At 41.0% G+C, this 15,137-nt stretch overlaps 1 protein-coding gene across 5 annotated transcripts in view; it reads left to right on the top strand.

The window, feature by feature from the left end:
* dbr1 (debranching RNA lariats 1) overlaps positions 1-9,486 on the top strand; it is a 29,892-nt gene extending 20,406 nt beyond the window's left edge. For all 5 annotated transcript variants that reach the window (XM_072261589.1, XM_072261590.1, XM_072261588.1 and 2 more), the window contains exons 8-9: positions 5,090-5,235; positions 6,263-9,486. In XM_072261589.1, coding sequence (XP_072117690.1) covers positions 5,090-5,235; positions 6,263-6,950 — 834 coding nt within the window. In that variant the 3' untranslated portion in view covers positions 6,951-9,486. The remainder of the gene's footprint in view (positions 1-5,089; positions 5,236-6,262) is intronic.
* The last annotated feature ends 5,651 nt before the right edge of the window (positions 9,487-15,137 follow it).

Below are 15,137 nucleotides of genomic sequence, written 5' to 3'. Positions count from 1 at the left end.
AGTCCTGACGAAGGGTCTCGGCCTGAAACGTCGACTGCACCTCTTCCTACAGATGCTGCTTGGCTTGCTGCGTTCACCAGCAACTTTGATGTGTGTTGCTTGAATTTCCAGCATCTGCAGAATTCCTGTTGTTTGTAGTTGATTTACTTATTTTTTTCTATAATATTGTCATGTGTTGCATTGTACTGCTGCCGCTAAGTTAAATTTCACGACGTATGCCAGTGACATTAAATCTGATTCTACCCTGGTTGGTCCTGCCAAAGTGCAACGTCACATATATGTCTGCATTAAATTCCAGCTGCTCCAGATCCTGCTGCAAGCTATGATAGCCTTCCTCTCTGTCCGCTACACCCCCAATCTTGGTGTCATCTAGTTCAGGGATCCCCAACCCTTTTTTGCACTGCAGACTGGTATAATATTGACAATATTCTTGCAGACCAACCGACCGGGTGGCAGTGGGGGTAGGGTTGCCAACAGACAAGAGTAGCAGTCAAGTACGTTGTTTACCCGAAGAAAGACTACAATGTCCATGAAGCCATGTGCGGGCACCAGTGCGCATGAGTGTACATGCCGATTTCCCCCCCCCCCCCCCCCCCCACAAATCGTTTTTGGCGATTCTGTTCGGGGGGGTGGGGTGTTAATCACAACCGGAATATAGTTGATAAGTGGCTAACACACTCCATTTCTAAAAGGGTTTATCTACCGACTTTAATATTAAACATACAGCCCATATTTTCCTCACATGAATATAGTGATAAATCAATTATTGGGGAGGACAGGGGAGCTTGAAGTAAGTGTTGAATGAACTTCTAGTAGAAGTGGTAGAGGCAGGTTCGATATTATCATTTAAAGAAAAATTGGATAGGCATATGGACAGGAAAGGAATGGAGGGTTATGGGCTGAGTGCAGGTCGGTGGGACAAGGTGAGAGTAGCGTTCGGCACGGACTAGAAGGGCAGAAATGGCCTGTTTCCGTGCTGTAATTGTTATATGGTTTTATAAGTCAATAGTATCATAACATTTTAAGTAACAGTTGGATATTAAACACACAGCACATATTTTCCCCATATGAACATATAAAATCCTTGCAACACACCAATATCGCTGAATCAGTGGGAGCCCTGGGCTTGTTCCCTGCAACAATACGGTCATATTGAGGGGTGATAGGAGACAGCGATACTCGAACGGGGTTCCTTATGTCCAGTCTATTCCGCAATTTAGTTTTTGTTGCATTCATTGCAGAAAACCTCGCTTTGCAGAGATATGTTGGAAATGGAAGCAACGTTTTCAGTGCTTTTGCAGCTATCTCAGGATATTTAGCCTTGACTTTGATCCGGAATACCGGCAGAGATGTTATGTCAAACATACTTTTCAGCCCGTTGTCATTTGCAAGCTCGAGGAGTTGCTCTTCCCCGCGCTGACATGGATGACGCGCGGGTAATGACCTCGCATGTGTAATGGTTGAACAGTGAGCGTGACAAGGAATGAGGAAAGATTTCCTTGCGGCCCCGTGGTTGGGGACTGCTGATCTAGTTAATCACATTATCATCCAAGTCATTGATATAGATGACAAAGAACAATGGACACAGCGGTGATCCCTGTGGCACTCCACTAGTTAGAGGCAACCATTTACTACCACTCTTTGGCTTCTCCCACAAAGCCAATCTCTAATTCAATTTACTATCTCATCTTGAATGCCGAGCAACTGAACCACCTTGACCAACCTCCCAGGCAGAACCTTGTCAAATGCCTTGCTGAAATCCATGCAGACAAGATCCAGTGCCTTGCCTTTGTTAACTTTCTTGGTAACTTTCTCAAAATGCTCCAGAAAATTGATTAGATATGACCTACCATGCACCAAGCCATGTTGACTATCCCTAATCAGTCCATGTCTATCCAAATACATACATACATATATGTGTATGTGTGTATATCTATCTATCTATCTCTCTATCTAGTCCCTCGGAATACCTTCTAATAACTTTCCTATTATCAATGTCAGGTTCACTGGCCTATAACATCCTGAACAGCAGAACAATATTGGCTATCCTCCAATCCTCTGATACCTCACCTGTCTCATAAGTGGAGAAGGTACCAATCAGTGAAGTCTCTATAACATATCCTTAACCTAACATAACACTGGCAAATACCTTTGAATAGTTTTTAATTGTCTTTGGTAGTCAGAATCATTTTAAAAACTTTTCAGATAGACTTACATAATTTAATTATCCTTGAAATATTAGCAAATAATTAATGGCAGGATACTTGGTAGTGTGGAGGAGCAGAGGGATCTGGGGGTACATGTCCACAGATCCCTGAAAGTTGCCTCACAGGTAGATAGGGTAGTTAAGAAATCTTATCGGGTGTTAGCTTTCATAAGTCGAGGGATAGAGTTTAAGAGTCGCGATGTAATGATACAGCTCTATAAAACTCTGGTTAGGCCACCCTTGGAGTACTTTGTCCAGTTCTGGTTGCCTCACTATAGAAAGGATGTGGAAGCATTGGAAAGGGTACAGAGAAGATTTATCAGGATGCTGCCTGGTTTAGAGAGTATGGATTATGATCAGAGATTAAGGGAGCTAGGGCTTTACTTTTTGGAGAGAAGGAGGATGAGAGGAGACATGATAGATGTGTACAAGTTATTAAGAGGAATAGATAGTGGATAGCCAGAGCCTCTTCCCCAGGGCACCACTGCTCAATACAAGAGGACATGGCTTTAAGGTAAGGGGTGGGAAGTTCAAGAGAAAGGTTTTTTACTCAGAGTGGTTGGTGCGTGGAATGCACTGCCTGAGTCAGTGGTGGAGGTAGATACATTAGTGAAGTTTAAGAGACTACTAGACAGGTATATGGAGGAATTTAAGGTGGGGGGTTATTTGCGAGGCAGGCTTTGAGGGTCGGCACAATATTGTGGGCTGAAGGGCCTGTAATGTGCTGTACTGTTCTAGGTTCTGTGTTAAAGTAAAGTAGCTCAAGACCTGGACTAACTCTTCCACAGGATCGATGATCCTGAGGCAGGAATGGAGGTTTTGAGGTGGAAAATAACATGGCGGCGAGGAAGACCACCCCTCCTCCAAACAACCAGGTGCTATGTCTTAACGTGGCTGATGTGAGGAGAACCCTGTGCAGGTTCAACCCACGGAAGGCTGCTGGACCGGACAATATTCCTGGCAGAGTGCTTAGAGGATGAGCAGACCAGCTAGCTGAGATTCTCACTGACATCTTCAATGTCTCCCAAGCAGCGCCGTCGTTCCTACGTGCTTCAAGGCTGCCACCATCGTCCCCATGCCGAAGAAGTCTTCAGTGTCCTGCCTCAATGACTACCGTCCCGTCGCACTCACATGCATCATCATGAAGTGTTTCGAGAGGCTCGTCATGAGGCACATCAAGACCCTGCTGCCCCCCTCACTGGACCCCCTATAGTTCGCGTACCGTCCCAATCGTTCAACAGACAACGCCATTGCCATCACTCTCCACCTGGCCCTAACCCACCTGGACAAAAAAGACACGTACGTTGGAATGCTGTTCATAGACTTCAGTTCAGCATTCAACACAATCATTCCTCAGAAACTGATTGGAAAGCTGAGCCTACTGGGCCTGAACACCTCCCTCTGCAACTGGATCCTAGACTTCCTGACTGGGAGACTCCAGTCAGTCCGGATTGGAAGCAGCATCTCCGACACCATCACACTGAGCACGGTGTCCCCCCAGGGCTGTGTGCTTAGTCCACTGCTGTTCACTCTGCTGACCCACGACTGCGCTGCAACACACAGCTCGAACCACATCATCAAGTTTGCCAATGACACGACTGTGGTGGGTCTCATCAGCAAGAACGATGAGTCAGCATACAGAGAGGAAGTGCAGGGGCTAACGGACTGTTGCAGAGCCAACAACCTCTCTCTGAATGTGAACGAAACAAAAGAGATGGTTGTTGACTTCAGGAGAGCACGGAGCGACCACTCTCCGCTGAACATTGACGGCTCCTCCGTTGAGATCGTTAAGAGCACCAAATTTCTTGGTGTTCACCTGGTGGAGAATCTCACCTGGTCCCTCAACACCAGCCCAGCAGCATCTGTACTTTCTGCAAAGGCTGAGAAAAGTCCATCTCCCACCCCCCATCCTCACCACATTCTACAGAGGTTGTATTGAGAGCATCCTGAGCAGCTGCATCACTGCCTGGTTGGGAAATTGCACCCTCTCGGATCGCAAGACCCTGCAACTGATAGTGAGGTCAGCTGAGAAGATCATCGGGGTATCTCTTCCTGCCATTACAGACATTTACACCACGCTGCACCCGTAAAGCAAACAGCATTATGAAGGACCCCACGCACCCCTCATACAAACTCTTCTCCCTCCTGCCATCTGGCAAAAGGCGCCGAAGCATTCGGGCTCTCACGACCAGACTATGTAACAGTTTCTTGCCCCAAGCCATCGGACTCCTCAATACCCAGAGCCTGGACTGACACCAACCTACTGCCCTCTACTGTGCCTATTGTCCTGTTTATTATGTATTGTAATGCCTGTACTGTTTTGTGCACTTTATGCAGTCCTGGGTAGGTCTGTAGTCTAGTGTAGTTTTGTGTTGTTTTACGTAGTTCAGTGTAGTTTTTGTATTGTTCATGTAGCACCATGGTCCTGAAAAATGTCATCTTGTTTTTACTGTGTACTGTACCAGTGGTTATGGTCGAAATGACAACAAAAACTGACTTGACTTGACTTGAGGTGGAGAGGGGCTGTGGGGTGGTCAGTCTTTGGTAAAAAGCTGGATGCACAACGTAGTCGGATTCGCTGTCCAGGTCAGTGTCTACCACAAGGCTGTGCTGAAGGCCACATACAGATCCAGAGGTCATGTGTGCCTGTATCTGGCACCTTGGACTTCCTGCACAACTGCATGTTTGAAACTCAGACCCTTTTAGCTGGAAGACTTGTCCCTCAAGTTGTTTTTCTTTAATACTTAAAAACTACTGCTTTCAATTGACATAATTGTAAAGATAATATTTTGTTAGGTTGTGTTTTAGGCATTTGGCTTGGTTTCTAATCTTGCTAAATTTAGGTTGCATTTTCAATCATTTTCCTTTCATCTTCTGATTTAGGTTGTGGAAGTACAACATGACCCAAATGCTTCTGATCACCTGGAGTATGATTCTGAGTGGCTGGCCATTCTAAAAGCAACCAATGATTTGATTAATGTTACACCTAAAACATGGAACATGCCAGAAAATAACAGCCTGTATGCAAAGTAAGTCACTCTCAAATGTTTGTTTTTTGGGGGGGGGGGGAATCAGGTTTCAGAACTACATATTTTATTGCTGAACATGTAAGAATAACATGAAATGTACATACCAGGTGTCCCCCACTTTCCAAAAGTTTTCTTTATGACATTTTGCTTTTACGAAAGACCTACATTAGTACCTGTTTTTGTTAACCGAAAGAGGATTTTCACTTTTACGAAAAAAGACGCTCGCTTTAAACTTGTGTTTACCCCGAGAAAGGCTACCATGACCGTGAAGCCTTGCGCGGGCAGGTGTGTGCGCATGCGTGATGTGCGAATGCGTATACGTATACATGCGTGACGTGCATGTACGTGCTGATTTTTTTTTTGACAAATCGATTTTGGCTCAAACTTCCCGATTCTGTTAAGTGAAACTACACTGTACATACATTATTTCTACTTTATATAGGCTGTGTATTATATCATTCCTGCTTTTACTATATGTTAGTGTTATTTTAGGTTTTATGTGCTACTTGGTATGATTTGGTAGGTTATTTTTTGGGTTTGGGAACGCTCAAAAATTTCCCCATATAAATTCATGGTAATTGCTTCTTCGCTTTACGCCATTTCGGCTTACGAACGGTTTCATAGGAATGCTCTACATTCGGATAGCGGGGGAAACCTGTATTCAGAAATCTGGAATATGGGAAGCTGAAACAAATTAAATTTGAAGCGGTAGTTCACAAAAGAAGAATTGTCTTTAAATTATTACATTGACTCTTCCTTCCCTTTTGTAAGAGTCTTCCTCAAGCTTTGAATACAGTGCATCTTGATCATTACTGCCTAAAATCAGGGGCCTGGTTTAAGTGCTAACATCTTGATTCTTGTATTTGAATAGAGTACACTGCCACTTGGAGAGTGAATTTTAATCTTACCTGATAAAATGCGGTTAATATCAGTCTGATTATTCAGAGATCTGTGTATGTGTGCATATTTTTACAATGCATTCATAATCTAAGATACTAAGTAACTGATTATTTCTGTTCTGATGCAGATGGGACTACAGTGTGTCTGAAGAAGACATAACAGAACTGTTGGAACAGCAAAGTCATGATCTCCAAATCCCCAATAATTTTAGTCCTACAGTCCCTGTCTATGATCCAGCAAACCCACAGAAATCAAGAGAACCTGTCCATTTGATTAACCCTCAGACAACTGAGTTCTGTGCCACCTTTGGTCTCGTTGATCTGAATGCCAAGGTGAAATACATGGAAGACGAGGGCCTCATAGAGGGAGAGGAAGAAGATGATATGGATGGTGCCGATAATTCAGAGGAGCCTAGTGATTATAACACTGATACTTCTGGACTTTCTTCCTCCATTAATCCAGATGAAATAACACTGGATGATGATGTTGATGATAATGGAGAGCTCAGCACACATTCCATAGAACCTTCCCCAGATCATCCATTCACAGACTCATCAGCAAATTTCTCCGATGTGAGGGATCTCCCTGATTCTATGATTGTGTCATCTGATGAGACACAGGACTCTGCAAATGAGGAACTGGACAGATCTGGAGATAGCAGCATGACTGAGGGAGAAGGAAAGAGTACACGCACAAAGGCTGTGAAGCGAATTAGTAATGAGCATGAGAATGGAAGCAGTGGAATAAAACTAATTAAGAGGCGCAACCAGAGCATATACCACACACAGCTTGACGGAAATGAAGATAATGAATAAAGAGATACGTTTACGATGTTGGACTTCAGGAGCAGCAGCTTTTATGCACAATGAGTTTTTAAGAATGACATATAGGAATTAGAATATTATCAGCATAGGGTTTGTTTTAAAAATGGACATAGCTGGGCACACAATGTAGGAATACAATTTATTTTCAACAATAAAAATACATTTAATGCATACATTGGTCCTCTGTCAGTTGATCTACATGTTGACAGGTAGACAGTCTAAATCTTAAGGATATTGATTTTTTTTTTTAAGGTGTTATTCCATGTGGAGAATATACGTAATCATAGTTGCCATCTAATGCAATATTCCTAAAAGCGTATACTTTTCAGATGAGTCTTAGCCTGGAATTATTTTCCACAATGAAAATTTGTTCATTGATTCATTGGTCTGATATTCTTCTTAGCCATTTTAAGCTTTTAGTCTGTTTTCCTCTTCCAAAACAGAACCCTATAATGTTTCAAAATTTGTCAATGTTAAGATTTTGTATTGAAATTCAACTGGCTACTTTTAAATTTGCTTTTAAGTAGCCTTGTCTGTCAAGTTTTGTTTAGAATTGTGGATATTTAAAATGAGTTTCAAAAACAAAGTCCCCACTACACTTGCTTTACATTCAATATTCTTTATTCTGGCCCTGTCGTTGACTTTTTTCCCTTCTCGAGCCAGAGGAATCTGAATCAGTTGGTGCTGTCAATCTGTAATTAACCTTTTCCAACATACTACCTAATTCAGTACCATTTTAATGTACTCAACTCTTTATTCATGAGCTAACCTGATCACTGTTAAAGTCATGTACTAAGACTTAACAAAATATTAGTGTTTATAGAAACTGAATTTTAGTTTTTTTATTTTCTCATGGTAAATCTCTGTCAATAAATGGCTGACATGCTTCCTCCATTACTTACAAAATGGTAAATAGTCAAACAAAAATAGAGTATTTGTGAAAGTTTGTAAAAAGATTTCTTTCCACTTAAGTATGTTGTTTAATGTCTTCGCTTTTTTTAATATCTTTCAGTGAATTTGTTAGTAGCAAGAAAAAGTTTGTGAACCCTTTGCAATTACTTGGTTTTCTGCATTAATTACTGTTAAAATGTGGTCTGATATTCATCTAAGTCACAAAAATCAACAAACACAATCTGCCTAAACTAGTAACACAGACAATTGTACTACTTGTCAATACTGAGTACACCATTTAAATAATCACTGTCTAGGTTCAAAAAAGTAAGTGAACCTCTGCAGTAATGCCTTCTATAAAAGCTATGTAAAGTCAGGTGTTCGAATCAGTGAGATAAGATTGGAGGTGTAGATCATGGAGGTGTGAGTTGTAGAGGTGCCCTGCCATATTAAAAAAAAAAGACACACAAAGTCAGGTTACTGACACAGTCTGCTCTACTCAAGAAAGATTTATTTATATGTGCCATGCCTCGATCAAAACAACTTTCAGAGAACCTTAGAAGAACTGTAGAGATGCATGAGGCTGGAAAAGGCTGCAAAAGTACTTCTAAAGGTTTAAGTGTTCCTCAGTCCACAATAAGAGTAAGTCTACAAATGGAGCAAATTCAATACTGTTGCTATTCTCCCCCCTAGTAGTGGGTATCCTGCAAAGATTACCCCAACAGCACAATGTACAATCCTGAAGGAGGTGAAAAAGAACCCAAGGGTAACAGCAAGGCCTGCAGAAATCTCTAGAACTTGCTAAAGTCTCTGTTCATGTGTCCACTATAAGAAAAACACTGAACAAGAATGGTGTTCATGGAAAGACACCACAGAGGAAACAACTGCTCTCCAAACTTGAGACATTGCTGCACGCCTCAAGTTTGCAAAAGACTGCCTGGATGTTCCAAAACAATGTTCTGTGGACAGATGAGACAAAAGTTGAACTTTTTGGCAGAAATGCACACCACTATGTTTGGAGGAAAAAGAGCACTGCACATCCAACACCAAAACCTCATCCCAATGGTGAAGTACGGTGGAAGGAGCTTCATGGTTTGGAACTGTTTTGCTGCCTAAGGACCTGGACATCTTGCAATCATTGAGGAAAGAATGAAATCAAAATTATATCAAAATATTTTACTGGAGAATGTCAGAGTAAGCTTAATAGAAGTTGGATGATGCAACAAGACAATGAAACGAAACACAAGAGTAATCAACCACAGTGTGGTTTAAAAAGAAGAAAATTTGTGTTCTGGAATGGCCAAGTCAGAGTCCAGACCTTAACCCAACTGAGATGCTGTGGCATGACCTGAAGAGGGCTGTTCATGCAAGGTATCCCAGAAATACTGATGAACCCTGAAACCGTTTTTTTAAATGGAGAAATGGTCTAAAATTCTTCCTCGCTGTTGTGTAAATCTGATCATCAGCTACAGGAAACATTTGGTAGAGGTTATTGCTGTTGAAATAGGTTCTACCAGTTGTTAAATACAAGGGTTCACATACTTTTTCTAGCCTGGTCTGTGAATAATTAGTATGTTTAATAAAGACATGAAAAGTACAATTGATCGTGTGCACTATTAATTTAGGCAGATTGTGTTTGTCTATTATTGTGACTTGGAAGAAAATTGGACAAAATTTTATGAATACTTAATGCAGAAAACCAAGTAACTGCAAAGGGTTCACAAATGTTTTGTTGCAACTGTGTTTTCCTAATTTTAAACAACCGTCCAGATCATCAAATTGGCACAAGAGAGTTAAAATGAGGGATGATAATAATTGGAGCTTAGCTTCACATGTGACAGTTCTGTTGTTTGAATCAGAATTAGGTTTAGTATCACTGCCAGTACATTGTAATGCATAACTATGAAAACTATAAGAGGGCAGCATAGTGGCGTAGTGGTTAGCACAATGCTTTACAGTACAGGAGACCTGGGTTCAAATCCTGCCACTGCCTGTAAAGATTTGTACATTCTCCTTGTGACCCTGTGGGTTTCCACCAGATGCTGTGGTTTCCTCTCTCAGTCCAAAGACATACCAGTTGGCAAGTTAATTGGTCATTGTAAATTGCCCTGTGATTAGGCTTGGGTAAAATCGGGGGATTGGGAAGCGTGGCTTGAAGGGACTACTTCACGCTGTATCTCAATAAATAAATAGATAAATTACAATAATTATATAATAGGGTGAATTCTGGTTAATTGGGACACAGCGGGACCAGTACATTTTGATCCTATTAAGCAACTCCCCCAATTCTCTGAATTTTCATGGGAATAGTTAAAAAGATATTTAAAAAAAGACAAATTACCATTTAGCTGAGTAACAAATGATGTAGTTAATGAAATACAGAACAAATTAGAGCACTACCAATATTACTGTAGTACTACAAAACTGTATTAGTTTGTAATGGTTAACAATGGAGGAATTCATCAAGTCCTCAATTGGTAAACTATCCATTCTTAGCCCCTTAAAACATTGATGTTTAACAGTTTTCCCAATAACCAACAATTTATTTTTATCAGTTCCTGACATAATTAAAGAACTACACATTATGCAAATACATAACAGCACGAGTGTGCAACTGTTCATACTAACCACAGTGCACTGTTTTTGCTGCCCCAATTACAGCAAGTGGCATAGTGTCCCAAATAAATGAAGGGAATCCTGGCTATTGTCTTGATTTGTTTTTATTCTTTAAGAGTTGTCCCAAATAAGAGGCTGCCCCGATTAACCAAAATCCACTGTATAATAAATGAATAAGTAGTGCAGAATGTGAGTACAAAATAGGGAGGTAATGTTCATGGGTTCATTGTCCATTCAGAATTCTGATGGTGGAGGGGAAGATGGTGTTCCTGAAACATTGAGTGTGTGTCTTAAGCCTCTGGCACCACCTCATTGATGATAGAAATGAGAAGAGGGCATGTCCTCAGTGATGGTGGTCCTTAATCATGGGTGCCACCTTTTTGTGGCATTGTCTTCTGAAGGTGTCCTTGATGGAGCTGGATGAGTTTACAATTTTCTGCAGCTTTTTCCATCCTGTGCAGCGGCCCCTCCATACCAACCAGTTGGAAGGTGCTCCGCATACATCTGTAGAAATTTGCAGGTGTCTTAGTAACGTACCAATTCTCCTCAAACTCTGAATGAAATATAGCCACTGTTATGCTTTATTTGCAATTGCTTCAATAATTTGGGCCCAGGATAGATCTTCAGAGATGTTGACATCCAGGAACTTGAAACGGCATACTGCTGATCCCTCGATGAGGACTGGTGCATGTTCCCTCAGCTTCTCCTTCCTGAAGTCCACTATCAATTCCTTGGTCTTGCATTGAGTGCAACGGTCCCCCTGTGACTGCATCGGTGTCTTCCGGGTGCTTCAGTTTCCTCCTGTGGCTCCAAAGATGTAATAGTGGTAGGTTAATTAATTGGTCATTGTAAATTGTCCCATGGTTAGGCTAGGATTGCTGGGCAGCACTGCTCAAAGGGAGGGTTAGAACAGCCTATTCCATGCTGTGTCTCAATAAACAAATAAGTAAATAATAAACAAGTTGTTGTGACACCACTCAACCAGCTGATCTATCTCATTCCTGTATGCCTCCTAGTCACCATCTGAAATTCTGCCAAAAATAAGTCATCTTGCTAGCAAACTTATAGATGGTACTTGAGCTGTACCTAGCCACATCATCATGGATATAGAGAGAGTAGCAGTTTGCAAAGAATTATAAAAGGTTCTCATTTTCCATTAAACTATGTATGGAAGTAAACTTGCCATTGCCTTAAATTATTAGTTTGAATTACATAAATTTATTTACAATATGCCTTTATTAAAATGTTCAAAGTGGTTTCAGGGGAATATTAAACAAAAATTGCTATTAAGCCACATCATTAAATTATAATTGACCCTAATAACTTAGTCTTGGAGGCAGACAGAACTACTAAAATCATCAACAGCTGTCCCTTGATTACTAACCTTTCAAAAAGTATTAAAATTGGGCAAGGCTAGTATTAACCTCAGGATTGTTGTTCTCTTAATGTACTATAACTGCCAATCCCTAGAAATGAGGAATTGCAACTTGAAATTAAGTTTATTGATACTTGAGTAATACTGTAAATATATTCTTTGATTAAGCATTCTTTGTTTTGTTACGTGCTCAAGGAGATCTGGTTTTTTTGTGAGAACGTTGTAATGGTCTTTTGGAGGTCACCTGATGTGATTTTCCCGCGATGTCACGTGACTCTCCTCTCTCCTCCCTCCCCCTCCCCCCTCCCCCCCGGGTGACTATATAAGGGTCGACGCAGGTGACGCAGTGGCATTTTCAGTTTGTACATTTCCAGGTAGAATGTCTTGTATCTCCGTTTCTGTTGCGTTTGTTTTTGTGACGCAGTTTCATTTTTAAAACGGTTGTACGTTCTATTGAAAGATTCCATATTACTTGGACTGGAAATGTGTGGCTGGAAGTGTCAATTTACTCAATTCCGACAGTTTTGAAGGGAGAGTGAAGAATTCATCGAAGTGAAGGATCGAGAGAAGTCGGCATCGTTTGGCAGTTTAATAAAGGATCGACCTTATTGAGTCTTCGTTGAAGAGAAGCTGCATTGAGATAACTCTTGCAATAGCGCAATGAGTTCATGCAAAAAGGCTCTCTCTCTCTAAAAGGAATTTAAAGTCAGTCGATTTAAACTGTTTATTTTCGGCATCGGGAATCCTGTGGACAGAACCGGCAGTAAAGGTGCGTCGGTGAAGAAATCGTTCTCCAGAGAAGTCTCTCCCTATTGAATGTGTAAAACTGTTGGACTTTTGAAGTTATCGCTTTAAGAACTGTTTCCGCATTTAACTCTTTAAGAACCAGAGCCGAGTGGAGTTGATGAACGGCTGCGTACCTGTTTAACCTCCGGTCAAAGTTTTCCTTTGTTTTTTTCCTTATCGCTTATATGTGTTTAATAAATGTTTGGTTGTTTTTTTATAAACCCTGTCTCGATTAATATTCATTGTTGCCGGTTACGTAACAGTTTACATAACTCATTATGGGTTATATGTAGTAAGTGCATGAATGGCATACGTCATTACACTACCGTGTCATATGTGCGGGCCTCACTAAAGTAAACTGAAGTAGACACATTTATCCCTGGCTCCCATGTTTTTCTGTCGATTAGTTTTAGAACCACAAAACATAACAGCGTTGACGAGAAATTTTTAAAACGAAGCCAAGATGACTGTCGAAGCGCAGTCAGGTGTTCAAGTTTTTTTAAAAAGCGCAACATGTTAATTTCTTCAGAAGGGAGAGAGAGACGGTTAAGTTTTTTTAAAAAAAAAAGCACTGCACATGCTTTTCAGAAGGGTACAGAGATGGTTGAGTTTAAAAAAAGGTAGAAAACAGTCATAGTTCATGGGTTCATAAACAGTGAGTACCAGGTGATAATCATAAATTTAAGAAATTAGAAATGGCTGGCAGAAACAGATGCATTCGAATGCACAACAGGTAACTGGATGATGTATACTGAACAAATTGAGCAGTACTTTAAAGCAAATGGAATAGTCAATGAGAAGCAAGTGACAGTTTTGCTGAGTGTAATTGGTGGAAGAGCAGACAGTTTGCTCAGAAGTTTGACTGCTCCAACCAGCTGAAAATGAGCTTTCTGATGTCATGAACATAATGCAGGAACATTTAGAACCAAAACCATTATTGATCGCAGAACATTTTAGGTTTCCTAAGTGAAATCAAAGGGTGGGGAATCCTTTCAGCTTATGTGCTTCAATTGAAAAAAAATTGAGTTGTCAGTCCAATGATGGTCTTAATGAGGGACTGAGATTGTTGAGTTTGTGGAATCTTACAAAAAAGTGTTCATAAACGGCTCCTAACTCACATTTAAATCAGCAGTTTAAATCATTGTATCAATGGGAAAAGCAGCCAGTGAGGCAACTGAGTTCCAGTTAGGAATGAAACTACATGAACAAAATTGCAATGTCTAAACAGAAACCTGCCCGGCCAAACAAATTGCGTTACCATTGTGGCAGGGGCTCACATACACCAGACCAATATAGGTTTAAAGGTGAAACTTGCAGAAAATACTACACAGTAGGACACATACAAACAGGATGACAAGCTGACAAAAATAAATGGACTGCCCAAGGAAGGGAAGATAAAATGTCAAGTTGCAATTTCAATAAGAGCACTAATCTACATGCTGCTGTTGAAACTATGATAAAGATAAAGGTGACACAGGATACAACTGAAAATGAACAAGAGACAAGCAATATGGCTTACACCAAAAGTGAACAGCCAATTAATTAAAATGGAATTGGTCACTGGCTCAGCTGTTTGTCATTCCACAATTGTGGCATTTGAAAGATACTGAAGTCTGCAGATATTCAACTAAGAGCTTGTACTTGAGAAAAGATAACCTCTGCGGCCATAACAAGACCATAAAATATAGGAGCAGAATTAGGCCATTTGGCCCATTGAGTCTGCTCCACCATTTCATCATGGCGGACCTATTCCCCTCCCAGCCCCAGTCTTCTGCTTTCTCTCCATAACTCTTTCTACCCTGACTTAACCTCTACCTTAAGTATACCCAATGACTTGGCCTCCACAGCAGCCTGTGGCAATGAATTCCACATATTCACAAATCTCTGGCTCAAGAAAATTCTCTAAGCATTGTCATTTCAGTGATGGGCTTAATGATGCAATGAGAGATTGTTTAGTTTGTGGAATCTTACAAGAAAGTGTTCATAAACAGCTCCTAACCAAAGCACAACTCACATAGGGCATTTGATAGGTTCATCTCCATTCTAAAAGGACATCTCTTTATTTTGAGGCTGTGCCTTCTGGTCCTAGACTCACCCATCATAGGAAATATCCTCTCCACATCCACTCTATCAATGCCTTTCAATATTTGATAGGTTTCAATGAGCTACCCCTTCATTCTTCTGAATTCTAGTGAGTACAAGCACAGAGCCATCTATCGGTCTTCATATGGTAACTCTTTCATACTCGTGTACCTCCTCTGAACCCTCTCCAATATCAGCACATCCATTCCTACATAAGGGGTCCAAAACTGCTCACAATACATTACATCCTTGCTTTCACATTCTAGTCCAGGGGTCCCCAGCCTTTTTTGCAATGTGGACCAGTTTATTATTGACAATATTCTTGCGGACCGGCCGACCTGCGGGGGTGGGAGGGGGATACGGTTGCCAACGGACAAGAGTAGCAGTCAAATACGTTGCTTACCCTGTGAAAGACTACAATGACCATG

The sequence above is a fragment of the Mobula birostris genome, chromosome 6 (genome assembly GCF_030028105.1).
Source record: "Mobula birostris isolate sMobBir1 chromosome 6, sMobBir1.hap1, whole genome shotgun sequence".
In the NCBI taxonomy this organism is placed as follows: Eukaryota; Metazoa; Chordata; class Chondrichthyes; order Myliobatiformes; family Myliobatidae; genus Mobula; species Mobula birostris.
Note: the sequence above shows the minus strand (reverse complement) of the source record. Positions and strands in the feature narration are given on the sequence as shown.